Genomic DNA, 16,033 nt, shown 5'->3' on the forward strand with positions numbered 1-16,033 from the left:
CCCGCTGCCAGCAAGGGGCGGGCGGGGGTGGGGGGGAGAAAAGGCCACAAACTGGGCTTACTGGTGCCCTCTGCCGGGTTATACTGGGAGAGACTGGGCGGACTGGGGAGCGCCAAGCCTGGCTGTGGGAGCTGAGCAACCCTCCCGCAGCCCCGCGTGGGAAATTGGGGTGAATTGGGGTGTACCCCTCTGGGATGGATGAGTGTTTTGCCGGATTTTGCGTTATTTTCACCCAAACTGTGCCAGTGGCACCAGCGAGGAGTTCGGGTGTGGGTGATGGTCCCCCTGCCTCAGTTTCCCCACGCGAGCTCCTGCTGCAGCCCAGAAGTGGTCCCTGTTGTGAGCCGTGGTGTTACTGTAGGTCCTACAATAAACCCGGCGGGAAGGGTGACCCCTTTCCTGCCTCAGTCTCCCAGTCGGGGGGTCCGGGGGGCTCCGTGCCCCGCGGGGCCGTGGGTGCTTCCCAGAAGGTGGCGATCTCAGCCCAAAAATCCGCTCACCGTGAGCCTCGAGGGGCAACCAAGAGCGCCCCAGCGCCACGGGGATGGGCACGGCCCCCTGCGGACCCCCCAAATCCCTCCAGCACTCCCTCTCCCACCCCTCACGCTTCCTTCACCCCTTTGTAACCCCCGCAAGCGCTTTCCCAGCCCAGCAGAGCGATTTGGAGCCCGGTGGGTGTGATGAGCGTGTCCGTGCTCAGCGCGGCGGGGCGGGCCGAGGTGGAGGCCCCGCGTGTCCCTGTCCCGCTCCCGTCCCTCGGCAGCGCAGCCCTGTGCGTGTGGCTGCGGGAGGGCTCGCCCTTGCACACTCACAGGCGTGCACAGCCTCTCGCCCAGCCGCGGGGGGCGGGGGCTCTTGCACACTCACACCTCGGCCAGTGCCCGGCCTTGCACACCCGCAGCGCGCTCCCCGCACACGCCGTTTGTGACACCGCTGTTTGCACAAGCGCCTCGCACGGCGCTACCTCGGGACGCGTCCCGTGCCCCTCAGCGCCAGGAGGGTCGGGGGCGTCGGGGGGTGCTCTCGGGGCGCTCGGGGGATGTTCCCGGGGGGATGTTCCCGGGGGGATGCTCTCGGCGGATCTCAGAGGGTGCTCTCGGGCAGCGCCCGGGGGATGCTCCTGGAGGATGTTCCCAGGGGGATGTTCCCGGGGGACGCTCAGGGGGATGTTCCCGGGGGGCGCTCGGGGGGATGCTCCTGGGGGTGCTAGGGGGGTCGTTCCCGGGGAGTGCTCGGGGGATGTTCCCGGGGGGCGTTCGGGGGGGATGTTCCCGGGGAGATGTTCTCGGGGGGGGGGTTCGGGGCGATGCTCCCGGGGGAATATTCCCGCGGGGAGTTCGGGGAGATATTCCCGGGGGGGATGTTTCCGGGGACACTCGAGGGGATGCTCCTGGCGATGCTCGGGGGATGTTCCCGGGGGGCACTTCGGGCGATGCCCCGGGGGGCCCTCGGGGAGATACTCCCGGGTGGATGGTCGGGGGCGGATATTCCCGTGGGGCGCTCAGGGGATGCTCCCGGGGGATGTTCCCGGGGGCGTTCGGGGGATACTCCGGCGGTCGGGAGGGCACGTGGGGTCCCCCCTAAAGCGAGGTTTGGGGCCCCCCGAAGGAGTTAAGGCGGGCGGGCGCGAAGCCCGTCCCTCCGCGGCCCCATTGGCTTCCCAGCGCAGGTACATCCCCCGCTCGGCCCCCCAGCCCAGCCTCGCTTAGGCCGCGGCGGCCGCACGGGCTGCGCCGGGCTCGGTGGGCGCTCGCCCCGCGGGGCCGGGGCCGGGGGCAGCGGGGCCACAGCCATGGTGAGTGGGGGGTCCGGAGACACCCCCGGCCTCGGGGGGAGGGCTGTGGTGTCCTTGTCCGGAGCGGAGCGAGGCGTGTGCCATGGGATGCTCGTTGGAACCGCATGGGAACCCCACGCTGTATCCCAAGGGCACCCCCCGGTACTCTCTTTGCACCCCCTTGGGGGCCCCTTTGCACCCCTTTGGGACCCCCTTTGCACTCCCAAGGGACCCCCTCCAGGGCTCCCCGTTGCATCCCTGAGGATCCCTCACTGCAGCCCAAGGGACCCCCGCAGGCCCCCCCTGCACCCCAAGGGACCCCCCTGCACCCCTGGGTGCCCTCCCCGTCCCCCAAACAGCGTTTTCTTTGTGGCCAGTGGGGACCCCAAAGCAGATTCCCCCCCTTAATTCCCCCCAGACCCCTCAAACCCACCCCGTGTCCCCAACCCGGAGGGATTTGCTCCACGTTTCCCTCCGCAAAGGAGGGGGGGAGGGAGGGCCCCCCACCCAGCACCCCCTCCCCCCTTTTGGGGGGCTGTTTTCAAACCCCCCAGCCTGGACTGTCCCCCCCCCCCCCATTTTGTTTGTAAATCTTCCCTCCCCCCGCCCCATTTTTTTTTGTAAACTTTAACCCTTTTCCCCCTCCTTTTAAAGGTTTCTTTAACATGAATTTATCTGCAGCCAGGGCTCCCTGCAAAGCTGGGGAGCCCCCCAGTTCCCTTCCCAGCACCCCTAATTACCGCTAGCACCCCTCATTAACACCGGGGGTTGGTAATTACCCCCCGGGCATCCCAACTGACAGGCCGAGCCGCGGTGGGAGCTGCGGAGGTGCGGGGGGCACCCCGGGATGCGAGGCGGAGGTTTGGGGGTGCGGGGATGGTTTGGGGGGCTGGGGTGCGATTGGGGGATGTGGGAGGGGCTGGAGGGAGGTGGAGAAATCGCCATCGCGATCGTGGCGGCGGCTGCTCGGAAATGGCGCCCGGGAGGGGAATTGAAAGCGGCGCCGGAGGCTCGGGGTGCCCCGGGATCCGGGGGGTGCCCTGGGGTGGGGGATACACCGGGATCTGGGGGGGGCCCAGGGATCTGGGGGTGCCCCGGGATCCGGGGGGTGCCCTGGGGTGGGGGATACACCGGGATCTGGGGGTGCCCCGGGAGCCGGGGGTGCCCCAGGGTGGGGGATGCACCGGGATCAGGGGGTGCCCCGGAATCCTGTGGGTGCCCTGGGGTGGGGGATACACCGGGATCAGGGGGGGCCCAGGGATCCGGGGGTGCCCCGGGATCCGGGATGCACCGGGATCAGGGGATGGCCGGGGATCAGGGGGTGCCCCAGGGATCTGAAGAGTGCCCAGGGATCAGAGGGTGCCCAGGGATCGAGAGGTGCCCCAGGGTGGAGGATGCACGAGGATCAGGGCATGCCCAGGGATCGAGGGGTGCCCCAGGATCAGGGGGTGCCCAGTGATCTGGAGGTGCTCAGGGATCAGAGAGTGCCCAGGGATCTGGGGGGGTGTTCAAGGATCTGGGGGGTGCCCAGGAATCTGGGAGTGCCCAGGGATTGGGGGGTGCCCAGGGATGGGGGATGTCCCAGGATCAGCGTGTGGCCCAGGATCTGGGGGTGCCCCGGGATCAGGGGGTGCCCCAGGGTGGGGGATGGCCGGGAATCAGGAGGTGCCCTGGGATCGAGGGGTGCCCAGGGATCAAGGATAACCCGGGATCTGGGGGGTGCCCCGGGTAGGGAATGCCCAGGGATCCGGGGGTGCCCAGTGATCTGGAGGTGCCCCGAGATCCGGGGTGTGCCCTGTGATGGGGGGGTGCCCAGGGATCGGGGGGTGCCCAGGGATCGGGGGGTGCCCGAGGGTGGGGGTGCACCGGGATCGAGGGGTGCCCCGGGATCTGGGGGGTGCCCCGGGATCTGGGGGGTGTCCAGGGATCGGGGGGGTCCCCAGGGATCGGGGGCCGCCCCGGGACCACGAGTGCCCAGGGTGGGGGATGCCCAGTGTTCTGGGGGTGCCCGGTGATCTGGAGATGCTCAAAGACCGGGGGGTGCCCCGGGACAGGGGGGTGCGCCGTGATCTGGGAGTGCCCAGGGATCTGGGGGTGCCCTGGGATCCGGGGGCTGCCCCAGGGCCGGGGGCGACCCCGCTGCCCCCCCAAACTCCCCCGGTGTGTGCGGGTCGAAGCACGTGGGGCTTATTGTTTATAAAAAGCACAGGAGCGGTTTGGGGAAAACCCGGGCGGTTTAAGGTAATGAATGCCGAGATTCTGGTGAGTTGTAAAAGAGCGTGGAAATCGCTTGGGTGGGGGGTTAAAGTGGGGGTGCCCCCAACCTGCGCCCCCGGGGGTGCCCCGCACGCTGCTGGAGCTGGGAAATGAGTTTGTACTCGGGTTGAAGCAAACAACAGCCTGGTGGGGAAGGGTGGGGCAAAACCCACCTCTTTTTGTCCCTAAAAATGGGATGTTCCCTCTTCGGGAGCGGGGAGGAGTGGGGAGCACCTTTGGGTGCGGGTGCTAAAAATACCTCCGGGCCCCATTTCCCCCTAATTAAGGATGCCGGGAGTAGTTCCCGGTGCCCCCGGGGGTGTTTTTGGCGAGGGGACGGATTTCAGGCTCAGTTTGGATTCTCTGATGGCTGATAGAGGGTTGTGCCAGCACATCATTTGCAAGGGGGATGGGGGGGGGGGGGAAATAGGTGTTTTTTTTCTTTTCCCTTTTTCCTGCTGTTTTCAGGCTGGGATAGGCGGGCTGGGGGATCGCTGAAAAAAAAAATCGCATTTCCTGAGGAAATGGAGTGAAAGCTGAGATTCCAGGAGTTTGGTGTAGCCGAGCCGTGGGGGCTTCGTGGATCCCCCCAGTGCCCGGAGCTGCCAAATTCAGCCATGTGCGAAGTGCAAAAATAGGTGGAAAAAAGTGAAAGGGGGCGGAAAACAAATAGGATCTAAAGGCAGATTTCCCCCGCGATAAAATCTTGCAGTTGAGGCGTTTTCGCCGCGCGGTTCACAAGCTCCAGGCGGGCGCCAGGGGAGATTTTAGGGCTGGAAACAGAGATTTCGGGACAGCCAAGGAGGGAAAGCGCCTCTTTCCCCCCGTTTTCTTCCCCAGGTGGGTTTTGTGGTTAATTAAACTGAGGCTGGGATTTGGGATCTGGGGAGGGAATGGGTTCCAGGGAGAGGAGGGGATTTGTTATTAACTGTGCAAGGGAGTTTTGGGAATGCTGCTGTTGGAAATCAGGCTGAGAACTGGTGCTTTCATTGCATCTCCTGCCAGGGGAAACCGAGGCTGTGCCAGGCTGGGATCATCTCATCCTTTGGGATTGCTGGCAGTGGGATGGGGACAAGCCCCCACCCTGCACTGCTGGGGGGTGAAGGGCTGTGGCACCACTCGGCCCATCAATGGCAGAGTCAGGGTGGATTTTGGGGTGCTCAGCCCATTGGTGGCAGGGTCAAGGTGAATTTTGAAGTGCTCAGCCCACCAATGGCAGAGTCAGGATGGATTTTGGGGTGCTCAGCCCATCAATGGCAGGGTCAGGGTGGATTTTGGGGTGCTCAGCCCGTCGGTGGCAGGGTCAGAGTGGATTTTGGGGTGCTCGGCCTCTCAGTGGCAGGGTCAGGGTCAGGATGGATTTTGGGGTGCTCAGCCCATCGGTCGCAGGGTCAGGGTGGATTTTGGGGTGCTCAGCCCGTCGGTGGCAGGGTCAGAGTGGATTTTGGGGTGCTCAGCCCATCGGTCGCAGGGTCAGGATGAATTTTGGGGTGCTCAGCCCGTCAGGGTCAGGATGGATTTTGGGGTGCTCAGCCCATGACTGGCAGGGTCAGGATGAATTTTGGGGTGCTCAGCCCATCAATGGCAGGATCAGGGTGGATTTTGGGGTGCTCACGCTGTCGGTGACAGGGTCAGGGTGGATTTTGGGGTGCTCAGCCCATCGGTCACAGGGTCAGGGTGGATTTTGGGGTGCTCGGCCCATCAGCGACAGAGTCAGGGTGGATTTTGGGGTGCTCAGTGGAGGGCAGAGAGTTGTTTTCTCCACCAGGAGACAGTCCGGCTGGTGGCAGGGCTGTGCCAGGGGGAAGGAAACAGCGACAACCCGATAAGGGCCGGCTGCCAACCCGCGAGGTTTTCCTTGTTTTTCTGCCGGGGGATGAGATAAGAGCCGGGCACTGGCACAAGATAATGCCCGGGGGACACGGCGCCGGGAGGGAGCCCGTCTGCAGCTGAAATCCAGGGAGGTGCCTCCTTTGGGTGCTCGCCGGGACCTCGCCGGGTGTTCCTCAGGGTTCACAGGCCGGGCGTGGAGCAGCAGCGAGCCGGTAGTGCCGGCGTGAAAAGCCATTTTCTGTGCTCTCAGCCGTTCCCAGGTCTCTGGCATGCCGGGGTTCCCTGGCGAGGGGAGGAGGTGGATCCAGCTTTATTCCAGGCTGAAGGGGAGGTTGCACAACCCGGCCCCGGGGGAGAGCGAGGCGGGTTCGGGCTTTGCTCAGCTTTTGGCTCCGGCCCTCTTTGCTTTCTCTGTAACCTTCCTCTGGCGTTTGTGTAGCGCTTTACCACCCCGGAGCCATTCGGGATTCAGCTCCCTGGAGGAGGTGGTGGCTTTAGAGGCTGCGGAGACCTTCCTCATCCTCCGTGCTCTTCCTCACCCCTGAGCACCTCCCTTTGCCGATCTCCCCGTGCAGATGTCGACCTACAAGCGGGCAACGCTGGATGATGAAGACCCTCTGGACTCCCTGGGTGACGGTGATGGGTACCCCAACGGCTTCCAGGTAGGGCTTTGTGTGTCTTTTAAGTGGGGGGAAAAAAAGTGGGATTTGAGGTCCTGGGAAGCAGCAAAGGGGGTGCAGAAGGGTCTTCCACCTGGGACTTGCCTCCAGGGGGTAAAGTCTGGCGTGGGCAGAGCCGTGTTGGCTCCTGCTGCCGCTGCCCTTTGCTCCTGGCACGGGGAGCTGGCAGGGTCATATCCTGGCTCTGCTGTTTCAACACCCCAACTCCCAGCTTTTCTGCCAGCCAAACCCCTTCCCAGCGTGGCCGGGGTGAGCAATTATCATGGCACTGGCAGTTTTGTCCTGGCACAAAAGGGGATTAGGTTAATTCCTCCCCAGGCAGCAGGAAAGCGGCTTAAAGAGGGCCGAGGGTGGCGAGAAAAACCCCCAGGGCTGCCAGTGTGGAAAGGTTGGGGTCTGGAGGATGCTCTCAGTGCTGGCCCCACTCCCAGCCCCATCAGTCTCTAGAACGGTGGTTTCTGCCCCAAATGTGTTTTTACTTTTGCCGGCGGGGCCGTCTCCGCTCGCCGTCGCATCGGGATGTTTCCTGGGGATGTTTTTCGGCTGAGTGGGAGTATCCTGTTAAGGCACTTCCCGACGCAGCCCCCACCCTGTCCCAGGGCCGGCAGCGGGGACAGGGACACTCAGGGGGTTACACCGTGCTCGAGGAGGGGCTCGGGGTGGCACAGGGCAGCAGGTGAACCCGCCGCAACGCTCGTCCCGCTCCCTTTCCTGCCATTGTGCCGCCCTTCCTGCCCGGTTTCTGGAAGGCAGCTGCTGCCGTTCCAGCCCGATCCGTGCTGGGTCCCTGGCCGGGGGCTGCCTTAGTGTAGGGGGCTGCAGGAGGCAGAATGGGCGCTGCCTCGGTGAGCTTTGCCGCGGGCGGGGAGACCACGCTGCTGTTCCCGCAGGTGAATTTCCGCGGCTCTCGGGGCAGCCGCGCCTGCTGGGCCGGGCGGACACGCAGCGAGAGGCAGCTGCTGGTGCTGGTGACGGTGTTGGCGGTGGTGCTGCTGGCCTGTCTGCTGGGACTCATCTTCCAGTACAGAGCCAGTAAGTCCTTGTACTGCGCAGGGATCCTGCCCCCGTGATGGGATGGGTTGCTGGGGGTTCTCAGGAGGGGATGTTTGGTGCAGGGTGGGATGGTCAACCTGCATCCCTTGCCCCAGGGCAGGGCTTGGGAACCAGGCAGGGTGTTCAGCTGGGGGGTGGTGAGATCCTTGGGCACAAGACAGGATGGTCACCTGCGTCTCTTGCTGCAGGGTAGATACTCAGAGGTCAGGATGGGGAGCTCATCTGCATCCTTTATTCTGGAGCTTGATGCTTGAGCACAGGATGGAATGTTTGCCGACATTCTTCACCCCAGGGTGGGTGCTTGGGCACTGGGCAGGATCCTTGGGCATAGAATGAGATGCTTGCCCACATCCCTTGCCCTGGAATGGGATTATCAGGTAGGATGCTCAGGCATGGGTTGCTGGTCCATATCGCTTGCTCTGAAGCAGGATGTTAAGGTAGAAGGCAGGATGCTCAGGTGGCAGGGGGAATATGTGCCCACATTCTGTGGCACAGGACAGGATGCTCTGTGGGGCAGCCCATGGAGCTGTGGTGGAGGAGCTGAGCCATCCCTACTGTCCCCAGGGCCACCCGCCGTGTGCCTGTCGGAATCCTGCATCTCCGTCACCAGCTCCATCCTCAGCTCCCTGGACCGGGCGGTGAATCCCTGCGAGGACTTTTTCAGCTACGCCTGTGGGGGCTGGATCAAGGCCAACCCCCTCCCCGATGGCCACTCACGCTGGGGCACCTTCAACAACCTCTGGGAGCACAACCAGGCCATCATGAAGCACCTGCTGGGTGAGTGCACGGCAGCTCTGGGACCCCACGGGGCCAGCACCCTGTTAGGTCCAGGGGATGCCCAAAACATGCCCATGGGGATATGAAGTTGGAAGTGAACCCCAGCATCAAACCAATCTGTGACTCATGTGCTGCGAGGACATTGGGAAACACATCCTGGCTGTGTTTGCTCTCCTGGATGCTCCTGGGAGTTTTGACTGTGGTGTTGTTGCTCTTTGGTGCCGAGTAGGGAAAAGGGCCTCACAGCAGCACTGCCTGCAGCTCTGAGATTTAGGATTTGCACTCCAGAGGCTGCAATATCACCCCAAGGATACGAGCATTTCCTGCTCCTATAGCTTCCAGCATTTGTGAGCAGCCTTTTGGGGGGTCTGGCTGCCCACATGGCCATTTTTGGGGGGCCAAAACTCCTCCAGCAAGAGGAGGATTCCGTGCTCGGCCTCTGCGTGCGAACACCGAAGCGCAGCCGCTTATCCGAGCAACCGGCAGGGACGGTTTGTTCAGGCTTTGAGCAAACAACTGGCTCCTTATCAGCACTTTCCACTGCGCCAGGGCTGATTATCTGGAAAGAGAAGGTTTGGGAAGCGTGTTGTCTTTTGGGAGAAGGGGGGGTGGCGCGGGAACGGCTCCGTCCCCGGCTCTCCCGCAGAAATCTGGCGCTGGTTTTACCAGGAGAAGGGCCTGGGCCTCTGGCCAAGTGGTCGCATTCGGCATTTCCTTGAATTCCTTGGAGCTGAGGGACCTTTAGTTAATAAAACCACACAGCTGGGAAGCCAAAGGTGCAAGCTGTGTCATCAGGAAAATAAATAAAAAAACCCAAAAACTCTCTGGGGAGGCAGAGTTTTAGCAGGGGGGAGATAAAAGGTTGGTTTTGGAGGCAGAGGAGAAAAATGGGTTTATTGTTCCTTTCTGCAGGAATAAATAATAAAGGTCTGAGGGGCACCAGCACAGAGGCAAGGGCAGCACAGGGGGCTGGATGATGCTGGGAATATCAGAGCTGCTGGAAAAATGCTTTTTGTTTTTCCTTTCTTTATCTTTTGTTTCCAAAGAGCTGGAGCAGTTGCTGCGGGTGGGAAAGGACAGAGGAGCAGGAGGCCAGGAAGGGCTGGGCCCATGGGATGCTCTCAGGGCATGGAAAGGAGGACTGGGGCAATCCTTGGTGCTGTTTTGGGGCCTGGCTTTGCTCAAAATAGGGCTGAATATTTCCATGGTGGGAAGGTGGGGGCTCCAGGGCACTTCAGCAGCCCCATGAGGGCTGGAAGCCCATCCCTGGGGACCCTCTGTGATCCCCCCGGGAACCTCCTGCAGAAAACACCACGGCCAACGTGTCGAGCGAGGCGGAGCGCAAGGCACAGCGCTACTACCAGGCCTGCATGAACGAGAGCAAGATCGAGGAGCTCCGTGCCACCCCGCTCATGGAGCTCATCCAGAAGGTCTGCCCCGTTCCCTGGGGAAAAGCCATCTCCTGTCTGTAGAGTGGGGGGAAAGATTATTTAAGGGCAGTTGCTGCACCCTCCAGACTCCGTTTCTGGTGCTTCTCGGGGAACAGCAGGGCAGGTGGGCCAAGAGAAGCAGGGATTTATAATCCTGTAATCTATAGGATTTATAATCCTACAGTGGGACTTTTTAGCTCCCTGGCAAGTTGTTTCCCCCCCGGATGGGTATTTGGGGGATATCAAAGCGATTCCAGGTGGTGGTTCCTTACTCAAAAGCAGTTGCTGTCTGTGCCCAGCTGGGTGGCTGGAACATCACAGGTACCTGGGCCGGTGACAACTTCAACGAGACGCTGCGGGAGGTGACGGCGCATTATCGCACCTCGCCCTTCTTCTCCGTCTACGTCAGCGCCGACTCCAAGAACTCCAACAGCAACGTCATCCAGGTGGACCAGTCGGGGCTGGGCCTGCCGTCGAGGGACTACTACCTGAACAAGACAGAGAATGAGAAGGTGAGGGTGTTGGGGAAATGTGGGTTGGTGTAACGGGGTGGGTTCTACAGGTGCTGGAAAAGTGAGGCTGAGCACCACTGAGAGTTCAGAAAACACAGTGTCTTTATTAACAGGAGTGACAGACTAGAGAGAACCCAAAGAGAAGGGAGAGAGGGAGAGAGGAGATTAAAGCAATAAGCCCACACATGTAAGCACCCCACTCACCACGAGGTTACTCATATAAGGTTTTCTTACCAACTCCAGACACTCCCTCCAAGGCAGGGGCTGCATCCTCTAGGCATTGGCAGACAGCAGTGTCCCCACTGTCTTTTTGGGGAAAAAACACCAACAACCAGAGCACAAGTCCTCTCACCTTTGTTGAACCTGCTAGAGATGTCTACCTAGGGAAGTGTGGCCAGCACCCCCCGAAAGAGGTCTCAGGCTCTGCTCTCTTTCTTCCTCCTTGCTCTCCCCCTCATCTCTCCTCCAAAGGCTGTCAACCAATAGGAGAGATGCAAGAAACTTTAGTTTATGCCAACTCTGTCTTCAAGGCCGAAGCCTTCACTCTATCAGCTTTTGTTCACTAGAACTTGGCAGGGAAAGGATAAATCTTTTCACAGGTGGCATTAGCAAAAACACAGACCAAAATATCAACAGTTTTTAATTCCCGACACAGTTGGCCAGGGAGGTGCCTGGGTGGGGGGCACCTGCCCTGCTGATCTCACCTGTCCCACGCAGGTGCTCGCTGGGTACCTGAACTACATGGTGCAGCTGGGGATGTTCCTGGGGGGCACCGACGAGGAGTCGACGCGGCAGCAGATGCAGCAGATCTTGGACTTTGAGACGGCGTTGGCCAACATCACCATCCCGCAGGAGAAGCACCGGGACGAGGAGGTCATCTACCATAAAATGACAGCAGGAGACCTAGAGGTAGGGGTGTGACTGGGGAGCCTCCCTGTTCTGCCATGGTTTGGGGAGTGGGGTGGATGGGTAGGGGTGACACAGCTCCTGTGGGAAGCCTGACGCCTGCCATCACTGCCTGGGAAGCTCTTCTGCAACAGTTTGGCCCGTGTCCTCCTTGGGGAAATCCCACCCAGCCTCCGGACCACCCCTGGGGCTGGCGGCCATCCTGCTGCGGCACTTACACCCTCCTGGCCCTGCTGCCCCCAGACATCAGCCTGGTCACCTCCCCGTGTCCCCAAAGGGGTTGTGTCAACATTTCTGACACCCACCCCACTTTCTTTTCCTTTGTGGGAGGAAATTGTTTACTCCCCTCTGACCTTTGAAGGATGCTGCTGGCATAGGAATGGCCTCTGCAAAGCCAGCTGCATCCATCAGAGGCGACTGATGCAGCTTATTGCAGCTTGGGAAGCAGCTGCCACCCTGCTCTGATGGTTTGGGGGTCTGTAGCAGTGCTGTGGCTTTTGCAGGAGCTGGCACCGGCCGTGGACTGGATGCCCTTCCTCTCCACAGTCTTCTATCCCGTGGAGCTCAATGAGTCAGAGCCTGTTGTGGTCTATGCCAAGGAGTACCTGGAGCAGGTCTCAGACCTCATCCTGGCCACAGATAAGTGGTGAGAGCCCCGAGTCTGCACAGAGGGTGTCCAGGGTGGGCAGGCATGTCCTGCTGCACACTCACCACCTCCCTCCACAGTCTCCTCAACAACTACATGATCTGGAACCTGGTGCGGAAAACCAGCCCCTTCCTCGACCAACGCTTCCAGGACGCTGAGGAAAAATTCATGGAAGTGATGTATGGGACGAAGAAGGTGAGGGTGGAGCCCCCAGTGCCCCCAAATGACCATTATAAAATGGTGATGAGATCTTAGGTCATGTGGCATCCAAACAACAGAGATGTGGGGCAGTTCTGGGGTAACAGGGGATGGATGGATTCCTCTCTGGGTGTAGCAAGGGGATGAGAAGGTGGGGAGCTTCAGTTGTGATAAACAAACACCTCTTGTCCCACACAGACCTGTCTCCCACGCTGGAAGTTTTGCATCAGTGACACTGACAACAACCTGGGCTTTGCCCTGGGGGCCATGTTCGTCAAGGCCACCTTCGCCGAGGACAGCAAGCAGGTGGTACGTCCCCAGGCCAGCAGCACACGAGCCCCGGTGCTGGCACAGCCACCGCGGTGGTGGAACTGCCCAGGCAGCCGGTGTTTGTCTGTCCACCTCGCCCTGTGCACTGTATGTCTCCTTGTGCTGGGTTTTTCACCGGCCCACGTGCTGTGTTGGCTGCCCAGCCTCTTCCTGCCCGCTGGTGGGAAGGTCCTTGACCTCTGCAGAGGGAAGGTGGCTCTCCAGACCGACGCTGCACTGCCTTGTTTTGTGTAGGCGGAGGAAATGATCGCAGAGATTAAAACCGCCTTCGAGGAAAGCCTGGAGACCCTGCAGTGGATGGATGAGGAGACGAGGAAATCGGCCAAGGAGAAGGTGAGGTGCTGGTGGCAGCACTGGGGAGAGGGTGAGTGTGGAGTCTGTCCTTCCACCCCCAGCACCAAAAGCACTCCGGTCCTTGTCACCCCCAGGCAGATGCCATCTACAACATGATTGGCTACCCCAAGTTCATCATGGACCCCAAGGAGCTGGATAAAGTCTTTAATGACGTGAGTTGGTTGGATATGTCCCCTGGGTGTCCTATAGGATGTACAGGATGTGCCCACCACTGTGGCCCCAGGGCAGCCTTGAACTCCAGGTTTCCTCCAGAAGGGTCTCACTGATGTCCTTGGCCCTTCTCTGCAGACTTCCCAGAGAGCTTTGGGCCAGTGCTGGGGTGGCTGGGGCTCTCGGGATCCCTGCCTGGGAAAAGGAGGGGCCGTTTTCCGTAACGGTGATTCATTGCCCTCCAGAGACTCCGCAGATGTTGGAGAGGTGGATAAACAAGGGCAGCCGTAGCTCAGGCGGCTCCAGAGGCTCAGACGTAGCTGTGGAGGGAGGAGCAGGGCTGTGCAATCACCACACACCACTCATGCCTTGGTCTCTTGCAGTACGAGGCCGTGTCCGACCTCTACTTTGAGAATGTCATGCAGTTTTACAACTTCTCGGCCAGGGTCACAGCCGACCAGCTGCGGAAACCACCAAACCGGGACCAGTAAGTCCAGTGCTCCCCTTCCCTCTTGTGCTCAGTCAGGATATCTGGAGCACTGGGATCTGGTGTCCACCAGCCCATGCTGGTTTTGGGGAGTGACATTTGGGCCAATGCCACATGGTGAGTGGATGCTGTTGGAGCTGTGTTTGTGTCCCTGCAGGTGGAGCATGACCCCTCCAACAGTCAATGCATACTACTCTCCCACCAAGAACGAGATCGTCTTCCCTGCTGGCATCCTCCAGGCCCCCTTCTACACCCGTGCATCCCCCAAGTAAGAGGCCAGGGAAAACACAGAGGGCAGGATTCCAAAATTTCCTCCTGGATGCAAATCCATGCCTATATTTCATGGCTGTGGGGAGCTGCGACTGCTCTCTAAGTCTCGGCACTGCCCTCCTGCAGGTCCCTGAATTTCGGTGGGATTGGTGTGGTGGTGGGCCACGAGCTGACACATGCCTTTGATGACCAAGGTATGCCAGGGCCGGGCAGGTGGGCGGCTGGAGGAGCGGCCAGTGGGGTGATGGAGAATCCGCTGTGCTTTTGGCAGGCCGGGAATATGACAAAGACGGCAACCTGCGTCCCTGGTGGAAGAACTCCTCAGTGGAGGCCTTCAAGCGCCAGACAGAGTGCATGGTGGAGCAGTATGGCAATTACACCGTCAACGGCGAGGCTGTCAACGGCAAGCACACCCTTGGGGAGAACATCGCCGACAACGGGGGCCTCAAGGCCGCCTACCGGGTAGGGCCACGGGGCTGGGGAGATGTGGTGGGGGACATGGTGTGGTGGGATCAGTGTCCCCTGAGCCCACTGTGCTCCCTGGCCTCCAGGCATATCAAAACTGGCTGAAAAAGAACGGGGATGAGGAAACTCTCCCAACCCTGGGCCTCACCAACCACCAGCTCTTCTTCGTTGGCTTTGCACAGGTAGGTCAGGTGGTGGGCAGGGAGGGTGGGCACACAGGTTTTTGGGGGTGGAGCGTGCCTGGATGGGATGGGGAGGGTGTGATGACAAAACCGAGGCCTCCAGAGATGTGGCGGGTGGAGAACGAGGTTGGGGTGGTGCTGGTTACAGAGCGAGATGAAGCTGTGTCGGTGTCTGTCACACCGGTGGGGAGGTTGGACGCGGCCCCACAGCGGTGGCTGTTGGTGCTCAGCCCCTCGCCCTCCGTTCCCAGGTGTGGTGTTCAGTTCGCACGCCCGAGAGCTCTCACGAGGGGCTCATCACCGACCCCCACAGCCCCTCGCGCTTCCGCGTCATCGGCACCGTCTCCAACTCGCGCGAGTTCGCAGAGCACTTCGGCTGCCCCGTGGGCTCCCCCATGAACCCCCCCAGGAAGTGTGAGGTCTGGTGAGGGGCAACCCAGGGCCAGCTGCTCCGTGCTCTGCCGACGGCTGGATTGCCCCGGTGCTGCCAGGATCCAACCACTTGTCCACCACGCCAGCGACAGCCCAGCTCTCATCCGGAGCGGCGTCCGCGGCCCCGGCATCGACTGAGGTTCGATCCACTGTGAAAACTCCTCATCCTCTTGCTCATTGGTGAAATGACTCCGGTTCAGGGTTCTCTTCTTTCCCACCGTGACGGGGCCATGAGACACTTGTGTCCATGAGCACCGCCCTGACCTACAATCCCTCTTTTTTGGAGGTGACAAAGGGAACCCCTGACAGTGGCAGGTTTGTCTGCATGTCTAAATATGCCTGACGAACCTTCCTCTCTCCAAAGATGCGCACACGAGGATGGAAAATACTTTGAGATATATTTTTTTTGAGGGGGGGAAATATATATATTTTTTTCATGCATTGTGGAATACACTGGAAGATTTCAGGGAAAATGCATTTAAAAGCCTTTTTTTTAGTAAAAGATTAGTATATTTATTAATTTTTTTTTACTTAGTACAGCTGTAGGTGCAGCACCCTGGGGTGGTAGTCCCTTGGCCAGGGAGGCTGGATGAGGCCATGGATATAACTTTCCAGCCTTGTATCTCATGTTTCTCCAGGAGGGACTGTCCCCAGAGGATGCTGACAGGAAAATTAGGGACAGCAGGCCTGGGGACAGGGCTGGAGGATGTTGCAATTCACAGAGGCTGTGCTGGAACGCTTCTGGAATTAGCTTTAATTTGGGAATGCAAAGGGAAAGGTTGAGGTGCCAAAGATGTAACCAAGGTGGTGACAGTGCACTCCCTCCTGTCCCCTCTGGAGTGAGGCCAGCCAGGATTCCTGGCCCAAAAGCTTCCCCAGACAAGTGCAGGCGGTTCCTGCCGCTGCTCTGCTCACTGCCATGCCTGTGCCCTCTGTGCCCGGGAATCTGCAAGCCCCCAAATCACCACAAACCCCAAAACCCTGTCCCTCCACACCCAGTTTGGCACCAGCATGAGATCTGACTGGGATGGGGGCAAGGGGCTCTCTACGGGATGTTTTTAATGCTCATTTTGAGAGGAAAGCACTGACAGGAGCTCAGGTGCTGTGTGTTGTCACCTTCTTGCTCTAGACAGAAAGCACAGAGGGATTTTTAATATTTATATGTAAAGGGAGGGGTGGGAGGGGCTGGGTTTTCTAAGTATTTTTTCACTCTATACGTGGGGCTTATCGTAATTGAAATAATAAATACTTTTTACTGGGTCTGGAGCTGCTCATGACTTGTTTTCTGATACCAGGAG

The 16,033-nt window shown here is 60.2% G+C and overlaps 1 protein-coding gene across 7 annotated transcripts; it reads left to right on the forward strand.

Annotated features, from left to right (window-relative positions):
• The first annotated feature begins 1,708 nt into the window (after positions 1-1,708).
• Positions 1,709-15,930, forward strand: ECE1 (endothelin converting enzyme 1). 7 transcript variants are annotated; one of them, XM_071575747.1, is made up of 18 exons: positions 1,709-1,795; positions 6,439-6,525; positions 7,434-7,575; positions 8,161-8,373; positions 9,679-9,803; positions 10,103-10,315; positions 11,033-11,224; positions 11,725-11,867; positions 11,948-12,062; positions 12,264-12,374; positions 12,630-12,728; positions 12,800-12,901; positions 13,283-13,386; positions 13,544-13,654; positions 13,783-13,850; positions 13,928-14,118; positions 14,208-14,303; positions 14,555-15,930. In XM_071575747.1, the coding sequence occupies exons 1-18, from the start codon at positions 1,793-1,795 to the stop codon at positions 14,729-14,731; spliced, it is 2,292 nt and encodes a 763-aa protein (XP_071431848.1). In that variant the 5' UTR covers positions 1,709-1,792; the 3' UTR covers positions 14,732-15,930. The 7 variants fall into 7 exon arrangements, with proteins under 7 accessions (XP_071431848.1, XP_071431850.1, XP_071431846.1 ...); XM_071575749.1 differs by having other exon boundaries at positions 1,728-1,795; positions 6,303-6,525; XM_071575745.1 differs by lacking the exon at positions 1,709-1,795 and adding an exon at positions 3,747-4,015.
• Positions 15,931-16,033: the final 103 nt, after the last annotated feature.

The sequence above is a fragment of the Pithys albifrons genome, chromosome 22 (genome assembly GCF_047495875.1).
Source record: "Pithys albifrons albifrons isolate INPA30051 chromosome 22, PitAlb_v1, whole genome shotgun sequence".
Classification (NCBI taxonomy): domain Eukaryota; kingdom Metazoa; phylum Chordata; class Aves; order Passeriformes; family Thamnophilidae; genus Pithys; species Pithys albifrons.